The 14,519-nt window shown below is 40.2% G+C and overlaps 1 protein-coding gene across 3 annotated transcripts in view; it reads left to right on the top strand.

Moving 5' to 3' along the window:
- spab (space blanket) overlaps nucleotides 1-14,519 on the top strand; it is a 136,836-nt gene that overhangs the window by 93,987 nt on the left and 28,330 nt on the right. For 2 of the 3 annotated variants that reach the window (XM_065216603.1, XM_065216605.1), the window contains exon 4: nucleotides 13,746-13,935. In XM_065216603.1, coding sequence (XP_065072675.1) covers nucleotides 13,746-13,935 — 190 coding nt within the window. Of the gene's footprint in view, nucleotides 1-13,730; nucleotides 13,936-14,519 lie in introns of all 3 variants that reach the window. The other variant, XM_065216604.1, reaches the window with a different exon arrangement.

Genomic DNA, 14,519 nt, shown 5'->3' with positions numbered 1-14,519 from the left:
ACGTTTTGCCAATCGTTACTAAGGTTGACTTCTTTGTTTTCTGCACTGGGTTTCTCATTGGGTTCGGATTCCATGAAAAATGATGTGAGTATTGCCTGCACCTGATTGCATCATGATACTAAGTTTATCTCATCCGATTCATAGCGAAAATTCCAGCGGCTCGTGATTTGTCCAGAATAGCTTCAAACCAACAGAATTCTTCCACACATGGTCGGTCGAGAGGGTTCATATGACAGTCAAGATGGCCAAAATGGGTTCCCTCCAGCAACGGTTATTCAAATGCCTGTAAGATCGTCCAATACGACGGTACGATGCAAAATTCAATCGCCAAACTGAATGGACAACAATCATTTGAACTACGACAATATTATACCAGCTTCGGAAGATTTTTGTTTTGTTTTACAAGGTTGTAACTAAGTAAAGGGTGTCCACGGTGAAATTGCCACACACAAAATTGATTCGCAAAATTCGAGTTTTCATCCGATTGCCATCAAATTTTCAGGGATTGAGAAATAACTATTAAACTTCATTTCACCATTTTACTCGTATTTTATTTACAGTCCATACGCAAATGCCCGCACTTTGGCCTTAACCCCGGCCATAAGATTCTGCACAACCTGTGAATCAACCGTTTTTTGCATGTAAACCCATACTTTCTTCAGTTCCTCGACTGTCTTCACTACCTTAGGTCGTTTAAGAAGGTGCTGCTTCATAATCGCCCAGTACTTCTCGATGGGGCGGAGCTCCGGAGTGTTGGGAGGGTTGAACATTTTCGGCACGAAATTGACCTTATTGTCCGCATACCACTTCAGCACGTCCTTGGAGTAGTGGCATGAGGCCAAATCCGGCCAGAAGATTGTTGGGACGTTGTGGGCCTTCAGGAGAGGAAGCAGCCGCTTCTGGAGGCACTCTTTTATGTACACCTGTCCGTTCATCGTGTCCTGGGTCACGAAAGGTGCACTCCGCTTCCCGCACGTGCAGATGGCTTGCCAAACCAGGAATTTCTTCGCAAATTTGGACATCTTCTGAGTGCGGACATGCTCCGGAACGCTGAACTTATCCTTGGCCGTGAAAAACAGGTTGCCGGGGATCTGTTTGAAGTCGGCCTTCACATATGTTTCGTCGTCCATGATGCAGCATTCAACTTTCGTCAGCATGTTGAGGTACAACTTCCTGGCACGGGTTTTGGCGGACTTGTTCTGCTTCTCGTCGCGATTAGGGGCCTTTTGTACCTTGAACGTTCGAAGCCCAGCCTTAGTTTTGGCCTTCTGGACAAAACTTCGGCTTAGGTGCAGCTTCTTAGCCACATCCCTAACGGAGGCGTTCGGATTTCGGTTGAAGGCCCCAACTACGCGGTTGTGATTTTTGGTGTTGTACGGAATACTTTTTCCTTCACTTCTGGGCTTCCGATCGGTGGTCAACCGTTCCTCGAACCGCTTAATCACTCGCGACACCGTGGAATTCGCGATTCCCAACGTTTTAGCGATGGAACGATGCGAGAGATCCTTGTTCTCGTGATGAATGCGCAAGACACGACGGTTAACAAGTTAGAGCAATTTCATAGTGTGGCAATTTCATCGTGGACACCCTTTAATTTGCTGTTCGGCAAGATCCCATGGGCATGCAAATACACAAAAATAACCACAGGGCTCGCCACAGGGTACAGTTGAACTGCAGATGCGAAGTTTATCTGGATCGTACACCATTTCCGAGGTATGACAGATATGAAGTGGGGGAACATTTGATGGTTTTCACTGAGTGGTACATTGGCCATTAGTTTTGATTGGTGGTACCTTGTGGAAGGTATCACATCTGCAAAGGATCGTGAACTTGATATGCTTGAACGTATGTAATTGGATGATGTTAGGAGACATCACAATCTGCGATACGGTAGGCTTGGATGATGTCTTCGAGGTTACGTAGTTCTGAGTCGATCAGAACTGTTTCGATGATGTTGTTTCTAGGCTGGGAGTTAACTTTCGTCCGTTTGAGTTCTGGGTTTGATATTGTCGGGGAGCATTTTACTGGCAGTTGGTGAAAATTTCGTCCACCGTCCGTTTCTTGTGGACGGGTCGTATAGGTTGTATTGCTTCCAGTTCCTCTTTCACTGCCCAATCCGCTCTCATTCTAATGAGAATGAAGATTACTATTTGCCGAACCATGATCACGAAGTAGAGAAATTGAAAATGTAAACACAATCACAAAAGTCTAACTTCAAGGTTACCAAACTCATGGGATATTGACACCTTGATTTATACACTTCGGCCTACTTCGGAATGATTGGCACAACGCTTGGCACATCTTTCAGCTCTGCCAAAACGCTTGGCACTGATTAAGGTGTGCGGGTTGAATACCCCTTGAGCTTACCGTGCGGGACCGAAATCCGTACACCTAAGCACGAGAGAATCATAAACGGTCAATACTAAATAATGCTATCACATTATGCTCTGTATCACATCTTTTTCCTTTACATTTATCTTTATTTTTCCAATATTTGTAAACACCAGGTCTTAAAATTACCTTCAATTATTAGAAAAAAGGATTTAAATTGCACATATCTTGAATCAAAATCCGTACAGCGTTTTACGATTGAATCAAAATCCGTACAGTTTTGAATCGAAATCCGTACACTGTGTTGAGGATGAATCAAAATCCGTACAGTAATGAATCAAAATCCGTACATGAATGTAAATCGATCCAAATCAATGAAAAAAAACGTGTTGCTATCCTGAATAAAGTATTTTTTTTGTAGTTGCTTGGCTAAGAGTCCAAAACAGCTATATTCGTTTAAATACACTAGTTTACAGCATATTTGAATTTTGTACGCTGATGGTCATTTCCCATGTAAAATTGTGCGCTGAATCCAAAAATATAGTCAAAAAAAATCTCGGTAGGATAGTTTTGAAGATATAGGGGTAAGAGAGGCATAGTGAACAGGTGGGGCATAGTGAGCATCGCGCGTGCTCCAGCTTGGACTTCCGGCCATTCAGAACAAATTTGTTGGCTGTAGGATCAATATCTTAATGATATTGATCCTACTACCAGTTGATTTGTTTCATGCAGTTGGAGATCCAGAGCCAAAGTACGGGATGCTCACTATGCCCCGCCTGTTCACTATGCCCCTCCTTCCCCTAGCTAAAAAATGAAATCTCACATTAAAAAAAAAAACTAAAACACAAATATCTCTGGCTGCAATGAAGTGATATTAATTATTTCAACGCCAAATTAAACGTGATAAAATTTTATTTCGATCGTTTTACACTATTTTTCCGTGAGAGTAATGGTAGAACCACCATAAACATTTTAATTAACATTGCTTAAAAACTTAGCAGAAATTCAATTTTTCTTAGGAAAACTTAAAAAAAAAACAAACTATTAACTAACAACAATACCATCAATCTCACTGACAATTGATGTTCAATTGATCGAACGAAAAAATTTCTTACCTCTAATTTAGCGTTAAAATAATTGATATAATCTCATTACAACCGGAGATATTTGTATTATAGTAATCAAACTTGTTTAAAGTGAATTTTCATTTTTAGCTGTATCTCAAAAACTATCCTACTGACATTTTTTTTCGACTACATTGTTGAATTCAGTGCACGATTTTACATAAGAATCATTCGTCAAAGGTTCAAGTTCATTTTTTTTACTTTTAATTTTTAACTAATGATATCAGCGTTAGATTAATTGATGCTCCAATCGATTCAAAGGAGAGGTAACTGAATTCTTTTTATTTAAGAAGGTAACTGTGCTGGATTTTCATGCTAACTAATATCATGTTAAAGGATTAATTTCTTCCAAATTTTATTCTTTACCAGTGCTTTGGGTTAAATATTCTTACTTTCCTCCGATCAAAACTTCGAGGTTTTTGAAATTTGACATGTGATAACGTGCAAGATGCGCCATACTTTGGAACTCCACAAACCCACTGGCATCAAGCGATAAATTAACCGGTTCCTAAGATGGTAGCCCTATAATGGCGGATAAGTAAAAGAAAAATACCACCATCTTAGAAACCAACAAAAAAAGACAATGAACTGACATCAAGAATTAGTTTTCCGTTTTGTGCATGAAAATTAAAATTGGTAAAATAACGACTATAACTTAATTTAATTTAATACGTCAAGAGAGTAATAATCATAAAAATACAGATCTTTCATTGCTTCTTTTCCACAGCTTTCTTCTGCTTCTTCTCCATTGTTACCATTGCCTTTTCAAGTTATAATGCTTTCTTGCTTCCAACCCTAATAAAAATAACCATAATAGAGAGCTTAACGACGTGTTCGGGGTATCATCCAAACCATTTGTGGGAAAGTTTACCCATCCGGGATAAAGTTCGTTCATGGTATTCGTTTATTAGGGAACTTTCTTTGCTCTTCTTCCTTTTCTTCCTCCTCTTCCTCTCTCGCTCAACCTTTTTCTTTTGTCGTTCCTCAATCCTTTGTTTCTTTGCGTTCTCTTTATCAATTTTCGCCCGCACTACTTTCATGTGTATTTCCGGTCATTCCTCGCTGGTAGCTGGGAATGCTCTCTGGCACATTTCTGTCTGCTCTCTGTAAGGGAGCATCCAAAAATGACGTAGCATATTTTGGATCAATTTTATACTCCTCCCCCCCCCTCGTAGCGTATTTGGCTATATCCAATACATGGCCGGTCACAAATTCTGAAACCCTCACCTCCCCCCTCAAATGCTACGTCATTTATGCATGGTCCCTAATTTGTATATGCGTGTTGGTGATATCCTGTAGGGGAGCTGCGTTGTTTTACTTTTCGGCAGGTTCTTGACGCTCTTCATTAAAAGATATTAATAATATAACGTTTACAATACGAATAAAATAAGAGAGTAGCGATTCAATACGGCATCTCTTATGGTGGTGAATTGAACGGCAAAATCCCTAGATGCTTCTCGGTAATCATTGCCACAGTCTTCTCCAAATTCTCCGGCGTGTATTTAGTTTCCATGATCTGCTGAAAAACATTGGATAAAGTAGAATCGTCATTAGTGATGCACAAGTGTACGGATTTTGAATCAGCTGTTATATATGGATCGAAATCCGTACAGTACTAATTTTGATAAATAAATACCATATGAACGATTCATTGCTTAGAATTGAGATATAAAACGATAAACACTTACCTTTCCGATCGACCTTCAGGAAACTACTTGAAAAAATCACTTAAATACGCTTAACAACTGGAAGTAAATCCGAGACATTTTCTTAGAAAATCGTTAAGAACGCCACCGATTGACAGAAATGCCCGACACGTGATAAGGTTTTTATTTTTCTTATTTTAATTGTATGTTATACTGCTTAATTGTTGAAGTAAACATCAAGCTGATGCATGAATGAACATGAATATGTATTCATGTATAATATTTACATTGTTATGATGCATACAAATAAACAAATTCAACAGGGTGTACGGATTTCGGTGCTGTACGGATTTCGGTCCCGCACGGTATATCTAATTTTGGGCCTACTAAGCATAACCCGAGCTTTACCTCTATTTTTCGAGCGGATTTTTTTTTCACAAAATGGATTTTTTTCGCTGCAGATGACTTCTAAATGTATTTACCTTTCCGTACGTACCGTAAGATTTCATGAAGAGTAACTAATTGTTGAAATATTGTTAATTTGCTACACAGCAAAAATATATGTAAACTAATGACAACGTGATTTATAATCTCAAAAAATGCTAATGTGATCCTTTATTTAAAACAAAGTTCGTTTGGAATAAAATCAGCAGTGTGTTTTTTTTCGCTTTTGAGTTATATTTTTTGAAGTTGTCAAGTTTTAGGTTTTCACTCAATATTCCTATGCGACTAGACTACCATGCGTCTCCATCGATGTATAGCGACTGTAACGTAATCACAACGCATGGTAGTCTAGTCGCATAGGTGTATTGAGCGAAAACCCAAAACTTGATCGACGGTTCATTTCTTAAACACTGAAAACATCACAGCTTGTAAAGATTGTAGGGTAGAGAACTACTTCGGTTTAATCGCCCATTTTGGGCCTATCGAGCAGAAAACTTCAAATAAATCCATGATTTCAGAGTCAACAAGTCAATTATGCGTTTGGAACGATACTTTAGTTAATAAGCTTCCGAACGAAGCCAATGAGGACGCGTGATATGAATGTTTGCACCCATTATTCCCAAAAACAAAAGAAGCGCTCCGACCGAATCAATTTTTATCTTCATCCGATAGGCCGAAGTGAATTCATTGGCGTTTCAATGGCGTTTCAATGGCGTTTCAATGCGTTAGGCCGAGTTTAGAATCCGTAGGCCGAGTTTGGCGTCAAGAAGCAGTGTTAGACTTTTGACAATATCTCAACGATTGGTTTCTCTTTATCATATCTTTTGGTACGTACGGAAAGGTAAATAAATTTGGAAGCCATCAGTAATAATAACATTCCGTTTGGTGCTAAACTGCGCTTGATTAAGAAAGACTAAGTGCAGCTTGTGCTTAATGTGCCGGAAATGGGGTAGTTAACCCTACTGGAAAAAAATGCAACATTTTCTTTTGTGTATAAATTTTCAGTAAAACTAATTTAGATTCCAATGTTTAAATGTGCAAAATCTCGTCACAATCTGTCTAGTGATTATCGCGATGGCTTTCAAGCAAGAAGTGCTTCGACAAAAAATTATGGAAGCGGTCGTGCGGTGGATCGCGAAACAGTTTGACATGTCCCGTGTGGTAAAATCATTTAAGGATCTCCTAGACGATCCAGCGGCGAGCTGGCAGTGGAAGAAAAGCGAAGACGACCAACCCCGTGAACGCAAGGAAGGTGAGAGATTACTTCAAGCGTAATCCGAACCGTTCGATTCGGGACGTGGCCAAGAAGGTCAATTCTTCCATCTGGTTCGTCCAGCAGACAATGAATCGGGCCGGACTTCACGTCTTCAAGGTAAGGAAGCTGCCTAACGGAACCGATAAACAGAATACGGTGGCCAAATCCCGCGCCAGGAAGCTGTACTGCGAGTGGTTGATGCAGCCGAAATGCATTGTAATGGACGACGAGACGTACATTAAAGTGGACGCCAAGCAAACCCTGGTCTGGAGTTTTTCGTCGGCAAGTCCCACCTGGATGTTCCAAAGAAGTTCCAGAAGGAGAAGGCCGACAAATTTGCCAAGAAGTACTTAGTGTGGCAGGCGATCTGTCGCTGCGGCAAATTAAGCAACGACCGGCACCATCAACGGTCAAATATATTAAGAAGAATGCCTCCAGAAGCACCTGCAGTCCTTCGTCCGAAGGTGACACTCTGTTTTGGTCGGATTTGGCATCGTGCCAGAACGTGAAACCGATGATGGAGTGGTACTAAGAAAATGATGTTGTATTTGTGCCGAAGAAGGCAAATCCGCCAAACTCGCCAGAACTTCGCCCAATAGAAAAATTCTGGGCGATTATGAAAGGCAAGCTCCGGAAAACAGGGAAGGTCTTCAAAAACGACAAGGATTTGAAGAAAGAGTGAATGAAAGTGTGTAAGAAAAATGGCGCAAGTGTTGCACAGGATATGATGGGTGGCGTTAAGTCCAAGGTGCGGGCATTTAGCCTAGGAGAGGACGTTGAATAAACCAACTTTGCAAAAACATAGCTAATATGTGTTTATTTATTCTTTGAGAGTTTCAAAAATATTCGAATAAATATTTGAATTTGTGGTGATCATTTTTGTCTTTTGCATCTTTATTGTATAATTGTATTGTATTGTATTATAATAAACACGAAAAAATTCCCGATTGAATTTCAATATTTTTGTGATTACGATACCACCCAGCAAAGAATATCAGACTGATTTTTTTGTTTGTTTAATGGTATGTTTGGCAACCCGGTTAACTTGGCAGTTCACATGTTATGTTTTGAAAAACAAAACAACAAGCAGTGGAATCCTATCTCGGATCCTAACTGTCGTGACTCTCGGTTCGTTGCTCCCAAATTCTATCGGAAAAGGACTACACTGAACCTACTAACCAACGGCCTCTGCCACCGAATCCAAGCTTCGAACGCGAACGTTCTCCGGGGGAGGCACTCCCAATTTCCGACGGGACAATAACTTCTACTGGATTAGAGTATGATGAGGACTCGTGTATGATCAGAGGAAACTGGTCCAGATGCTCTTCAGATTCTGATGAACACTTCCGGAAGAAGTATCTCCCGAAAGCCATCGACTCAGTCAAAGATACGTCGCCAGCGTTCTAGTGGGAGTTTCAACCGGAATCAGACTTGGAGGTGGGGTTTAAGATAGTCTAACGATCGGACAAATGGAGAGAAGTATGATGCATCTGACGAAAATCTGGGGCGCTGTCGATTGTAATAAAGCAAACACCGGTGAAGATTCTACCTCTAAACATGGTCCGAGTGATCATCGAAGGCGAATTAATCGATGTCAGTTACGATGAGGAACGAATCAAGGAAGTGAATGTCGGTTGGTTGATCAACGAAGTGGTGAAGCGTTACGGAATCAACACTGATAAAACTACTACACCCAGCCTTTCTATGGACACCGATCCCCTTACGACCTTCTGTACGGCTCGGATTCTATAATCAATTAGTACCTCATAGAGTTCGAAAAGCTGCGTTTAATCAGCTCTACGAGGATTATTGCAAACATCGCGATGTTGAAATGCTTACCGAACTGCTCCAATCGCTGGGCACCATGGAAAACACCGGTCACTTTACGCTTCGCCGGGACTTCTTCTCCGCAAAGCCTAAAAATATTTTATTTCAAGCGCTGGGTTACCAGGGTCGTGTCTGAGAGCTAAACCTATCCTTCAATCAACTCACCGATGTCAAGCCCAATAACTGGCCAATCAACATCTTACAATTCCTCTTAACCTCCTTCAGCTGTGATTTCAACTCCATCACGAATCTCCCCGCCCCAAATCGATCTACGTCTTCAACGTTCTCTTCATTTTCTTCTTTAGGGTCTCGCTCTCACATTCCGAATCGGCATTATGACCAGTAAAAGTCCCTTCATGGTCATCTTTTCAATCAGCTTCCGGTACGATGCCACTCAGCTTCGATCAAACTGTTCTAAAACAAAAAAAAAAAGCCTTCCGCACCAGATCCTCGAACAGTTCGATCGTCTTGAGTGGAGGTTCTCCGATCTCGAAGTCGGTAGTGACTCCAGCAACATCCGGAAGAATTCCAGTATGACCCCCAGATTACAGTTGTACTTGGCAACGGTCATTGCCTTGATGACCTCGCTCACCCTAATGTTTTGAAAATATGTGCGCTGTGAGGAATCCATGGCAGAACTTCGCCGGGAAATTCACGGTTGAAGTTATGAAATCAAAAATTGGATTGTATCAACAGAAATAATTAACATTTTGACACTTGTCAGTACAGTCAGTAAATTTAAATATCATGAAAATTTCCAACCATGGGTGCCAATGAAAGTGCCCAGGTGTGTCCATCTGTATTTTTGGCACACTGTGCAAAGTGACCAACCATTTGATGTGACATTATAATTAACACGAACAATTTCTCGATTGAATTTCAATATTTGTGTGGTTGCGAAACCCGAAACCACCGAGCCTAGAACATTTGTGCAATGCGATTCTGGATGTATGGGGTAGGGTTTGCAGAGGGGTTCGTTTTTGGTATCAAACTCTGTTGTTACGGAATACTTCGTAGATTGGATTTAGTGTGTATGCATTTTAAAGTTTATGGTTTATTGAGAGCTAAGGAAAAGTTCCAATGCGATAGTGATTTAAACATTTCAACTTTTAGTTATTACGGCGCTTTATGCTCTCGAAACCCGGCGATGGCGGTTTATTCTGTTGTGGGAGAGCTTGAGATTAAACCCATGATTTTCTGCTCGGTAAGCAAAAACGATCCCTCCAGGGTCATAGAGCATCTCAAAACCATGTAATGAACAACAGAGATACGCGGTAATTCATATAGTTTCAGCGGTTGCTGGTTAATTTTAAATATATGAACGGTACTGCCAACGGCGACTACGACGACGACAATCACCAATTTAGAACTTCACATTTGTCTAGGATATAACACTTTTGCCCGGCACCTCCACTAGATCTTCAAGTCCACCATCGGTCACTGTCTGCAAAAATATCTAATAGCAATTACCTGTAATTACATAGTCATACTTCCTTCAACGAAAACACCGTTGTCCACCGGGCACTCGGAATGTGCTTTCTTTCTAAGTCGAACAATCAAAACTCTCACAAGAGAAAAAAATAACGGAAAGTTAACGCATAACTCAGACACGCATCACTTCCCTCGGGTTCAAGTAGCAAGTCAAAAAAATCTTGCTCAACATCATAACTAACAAACCGCACAATAATCACAAAATCGAATGTCCATGTGGCTTCTAATAATAAGCTTCGATGACTACGCATTAATTCCGATTTGAAGCTATTCTACACCCATTCACTGGACTGAACTTTACCGTCTCCATTAAAAAGGATAGAAGACGGAAACTCTGCACTATGCAACGGAACATGCACGGATATGTCACACATCGAACGACATCAGGGCATTTCAGCATCTAGCAATTGCAAAAAATCACATACGTATATAGATTTCTACCACCGTTTAATGAAGAGAACCGATTATCTCGTCATATCTATTGTTCAAAGAGTAAACGGCGATCGAGAGCGAGGGGGTGACACATCTAAATCTTAATTTAAGACGCTCAACAAATCTCTCATCTCGAATAAATCTTCGAAAAATTTTCTTTCATTTCTCGCATCTACTTTCATCGCGCATCATCTTTTTGCAGGAAATCTTCAGAATCATCATCAATCTTCTTTCTATCTACTCAGCTTGCGTGCAGCTAACCAGAGCAAAAAACATTTGTTCCTGCATGGTAGTTAGAGTCACCCCCCTTGATCGAGAGTACTGACCGCAAACAATTATTTGAAAAATAAAATAATCAAAATAAACAGAGCTCCGCGAAACACGTCCGTTTTCGACCACGCTCCAACGCGAATCAGTCAAAAAAGAACTTGAATTTTCATCTAAAAACTTGACGAAAATAAATGAGATCGAAAATGAGCGATGGATTATGTTTTAATTTTGAGAAATATAAAAAAAAAAAAGTAGGGTGCGGGTAAACGAATGTCTACCACGTGTATTCGTCTACATGATACATGTAGGTAAAGAGTTTAGTTTTTAAATCTATAGTCCTGATTTTGTTTAAGTCATAGATCCTTTAACAAATGAAACAATTGTTCAAGATGCCTACCAAATTCTGTACGGGCTCTGAACCTTTCAAAATGCCAATGATTAGATCATCAACAATACTTAAGTATTAAATAATCTCTTGATTCATTTAATTGTAGTGCAGATACAAATTAGATGTTGTTATAAACTATAATTCAATTTAAATACCAACACATTGAACCTAACCCAAAGGCTAATCATTAACCCCCGAGCCATCAGCACACAACGCAATATAGAGTGAAAAACAACGGGTCGTCTGACTGAGCACGGCATGTCAAACAGCGTGTTTAGCGTCAAACACGCCCGCCACGAGGATACGAATATGACACCTCAATTATGTCTATTATGTATGAACAGTGCATGTCACATTCATTGGTGTGTCTGGTCTTTTCTCATCCACCTCCAATCAATCATATACCCTTCCATGCACTGACTTAAACTGTATTGTTTTATGGCTATATAATAGAGGTACTCTTAATAGAACACTGGGTCAGGATACATACAGGAAGGCGCACAGAACCTTGTCTTGATGATTGAAGCAAATCAATCACACTTGCATCAACTTTGTTATAGTGTTCTGTGTGATATGTTCTTGTTGTGTATCTCGGCTGACTATGAGACGATCGATTTTCAAAACATTTTTCCAGAAATAATACCAACTTTTTACTCGTTATCTGGATATGTTCAGTCGGTAATCCCATCGAACAACATGATTGTAGTACCGTTGTACCAACCTGAATGAAACTAACGATTTTATACCATCAAAAGACATACAAAGCAGTACCGTGGTACCATAGAGGTAACTCTAAGACCAGAAGGTCCCGCAGAAACGTACTCAATTTTGTGGCTCAGCTCTGGTACTATCTTCGGTCCCAAGTTAAACGATGCACCCCTCGAAACATAGGAAAATCCACGAACCCCTCACTCATTTTATCTGCCAAACTTTCATAGCAAATCAAAACAAACGTTATAGTACTAGAATGTAGACTAGAATGTGGTACGCTAATAGATGTTCTTGGGACCAATAGGCTTGTCAAGTAGTGAGCCAATTTAAAATCGTTAGTTTCAACCGGTTGGTAGTACTTATTTAATCTAGTACCCCAAAAAGTACAATTTGATGTACTAGTTAATAGCAGTACAACCAACAATCAATACGAAACTAACCATTTTAAATTGGGTAACTACTTGACTAGCCTATTGGTCCCAAGCAAACGATTAACGTACCCCATTCTAGTCTAAATTCTACTACTAAACAATGTTTGTTTTGATTCGCTATGAAAGTTTGACAGATAAAATGAGGGGTTATTGGATTTTCCCATGTTGCGAGAGGTGAATCGATTAGCTTGGGACCGAAGATAGTACCAGAGCTGAGCCAAAAAGTTGAGCATGTTTCTTCGGGACCTACTAGTCTTAGAGTTACCTCTATGGTACAACCAACCGGTGGAAACTAACAATTTTATATTGACTCACTACTTGACTAGCCAATCGGTCCCAAGGTACATCGATTAACGTACCCCATTCTAGTCGAAATTCTACTACTACAAAATGTTTGTTTTGATTCGCTATGAAAGTTTCACAGATTAAGTGAGGGGTTCATGTATTTTCCTATGTTTCGAGGGGTGCATCGATTAGCTTGAGACCGAAGAGAGTACCAGAGCTGACCCAAAAAGCTGAGCACGTTTCTTCGGGACCTTCTGGTCTTAGAGTTACCACTATGGTTGTTTACCTTTAATCCAGTACTGCAATCAGCAGACTAGATTAAATGAGTACAATGGTGCGACAATCATGTCTGTCATAAGTTGATGGTAGGCGTAACGTTTCAGTTTAAATATCCAAAGAAGAAGTTTCGTTACCATGAGCCTGTAAAAAACATTAAAAGCGAAGTGTATACCTTACCCTTTGAGAGGAAATCCTTGAAAAAAATATTTACTGATAAAAATGTATAGCGCAGGAGAAAAGGCTCGCTCAGAAAGTGATGTATGGAACTACTTAAATATTTCCACCGGAGGGAGTAAAATGACCTTTTTCAAAACAAACACTCCATAAGCAAGACTCCATTAGCCCATTGCTCACAACCCATGCCTCTGCGTTATCCTAAGAACGGTAGTGTAAAAGCATCTGCGTGTTTTTCGATAATTTATGGCAAACCGTTACGTTGCGTAATCTGGATGGTTGGTGGCGATCTAAGCTATTCGATGGTTTCTTTTCTTAGTGTCCGTAGTCCGTAGTGGAAAATCAGTGTGAATCATCTCATCTATTCGCTCCACCACATACGACCAACACTCACAACCAAACAGTCCCATCATCTCGATGTTGTCATTCAAATAGAATAAAGGTACATACAACACATCCTCATTCCTCGAAACCGTTTGTATAGGCGTAGGATAGTGGAGTTAAAAAAAAACATAAGCATAATAGCATCACCAGCAGCAGCCACCGTAGCGATTGATTGCACTAATCGAATTTTCTACCACCTCGTTTTTTTCCCCTGTGTTTGTTCTTTTTCTTTCTTCTTTTTGCTTCTGATCTATCAAGTTTCGCCTATTTCAGTCGTTGGACATTGTGTTTTCCCACTGGGGCGCAAGTACGGCGAAATCTGCCTACGGGATTCCGACTGCGAGTCCGGTCTGGTGTGCGACATCTCGACGCTGGGCAGTGCCAGTGTTTGCCGGCCGCCGATGGTTCTGGCCAAGCAGTACGCCGAGGATTGCATCACCTCCAGCGATTGTGATATCACCCGGTAAGTTGACGATTTATTGAAAAATAAGAATGGATCACATCCAGGGTTACTTCCACTCACTTGCTATAAAAAAATGTTTTTAGGAATTATGAAATCATGAGATGGTATAATGATAATAAGTGTTTGTAAACTACAAGAAGAGATCGTAAAGTACGTGCTTGACACATCAAATCTGTCAATAAGGCTTTAAGTGCGTCACAATAATCGATTTTACGAATCGTGAGCGCTCACTCTGAGTGAACGCTCACGAATCATAAGATCGCTGATTGTGACGCCCTGAAAGCGAAATTGACAGGTTTTATGAATCAAACACGTACTTTACACCCAATTCTTGTTACTTACAAGAACAACATATCATTATATCATCTAATGATTGCATAATTCCGAAAAAAAATATTTTTTATAGCAAGTGAGTGGAAGCAACCCTGATCACATCATTCGAGCAGTTTAAAATGACGTTTGCTGCCACTCGAACTATACGGTAGAACAATATTTCGAAAACGAAAATTCTTGTAAGTAGATCGTCGAGAAAGAACGGTTTTATTTATGGCTAGCTTGAGTAAAATCTGGAATTTATTGCTTCA

The sequence above is a fragment of the Ochlerotatus camptorhynchus genome, unplaced genomic scaffold (assembly GCF_037179485.1).
Source record: "Ochlerotatus camptorhynchus isolate MF236.1 unplaced genomic scaffold, CSIRO-AGI_Acam_v1.1 ptg000064l, whole genome shotgun sequence".
Lineage (NCBI taxonomy): Eukaryota > Metazoa > Arthropoda > Insecta > Diptera > Culicidae > Ochlerotatus > Ochlerotatus camptorhynchus.
Note: the sequence above shows the minus strand (reverse complement) of the source record. Positions and strands in the feature narration are given on the sequence as shown.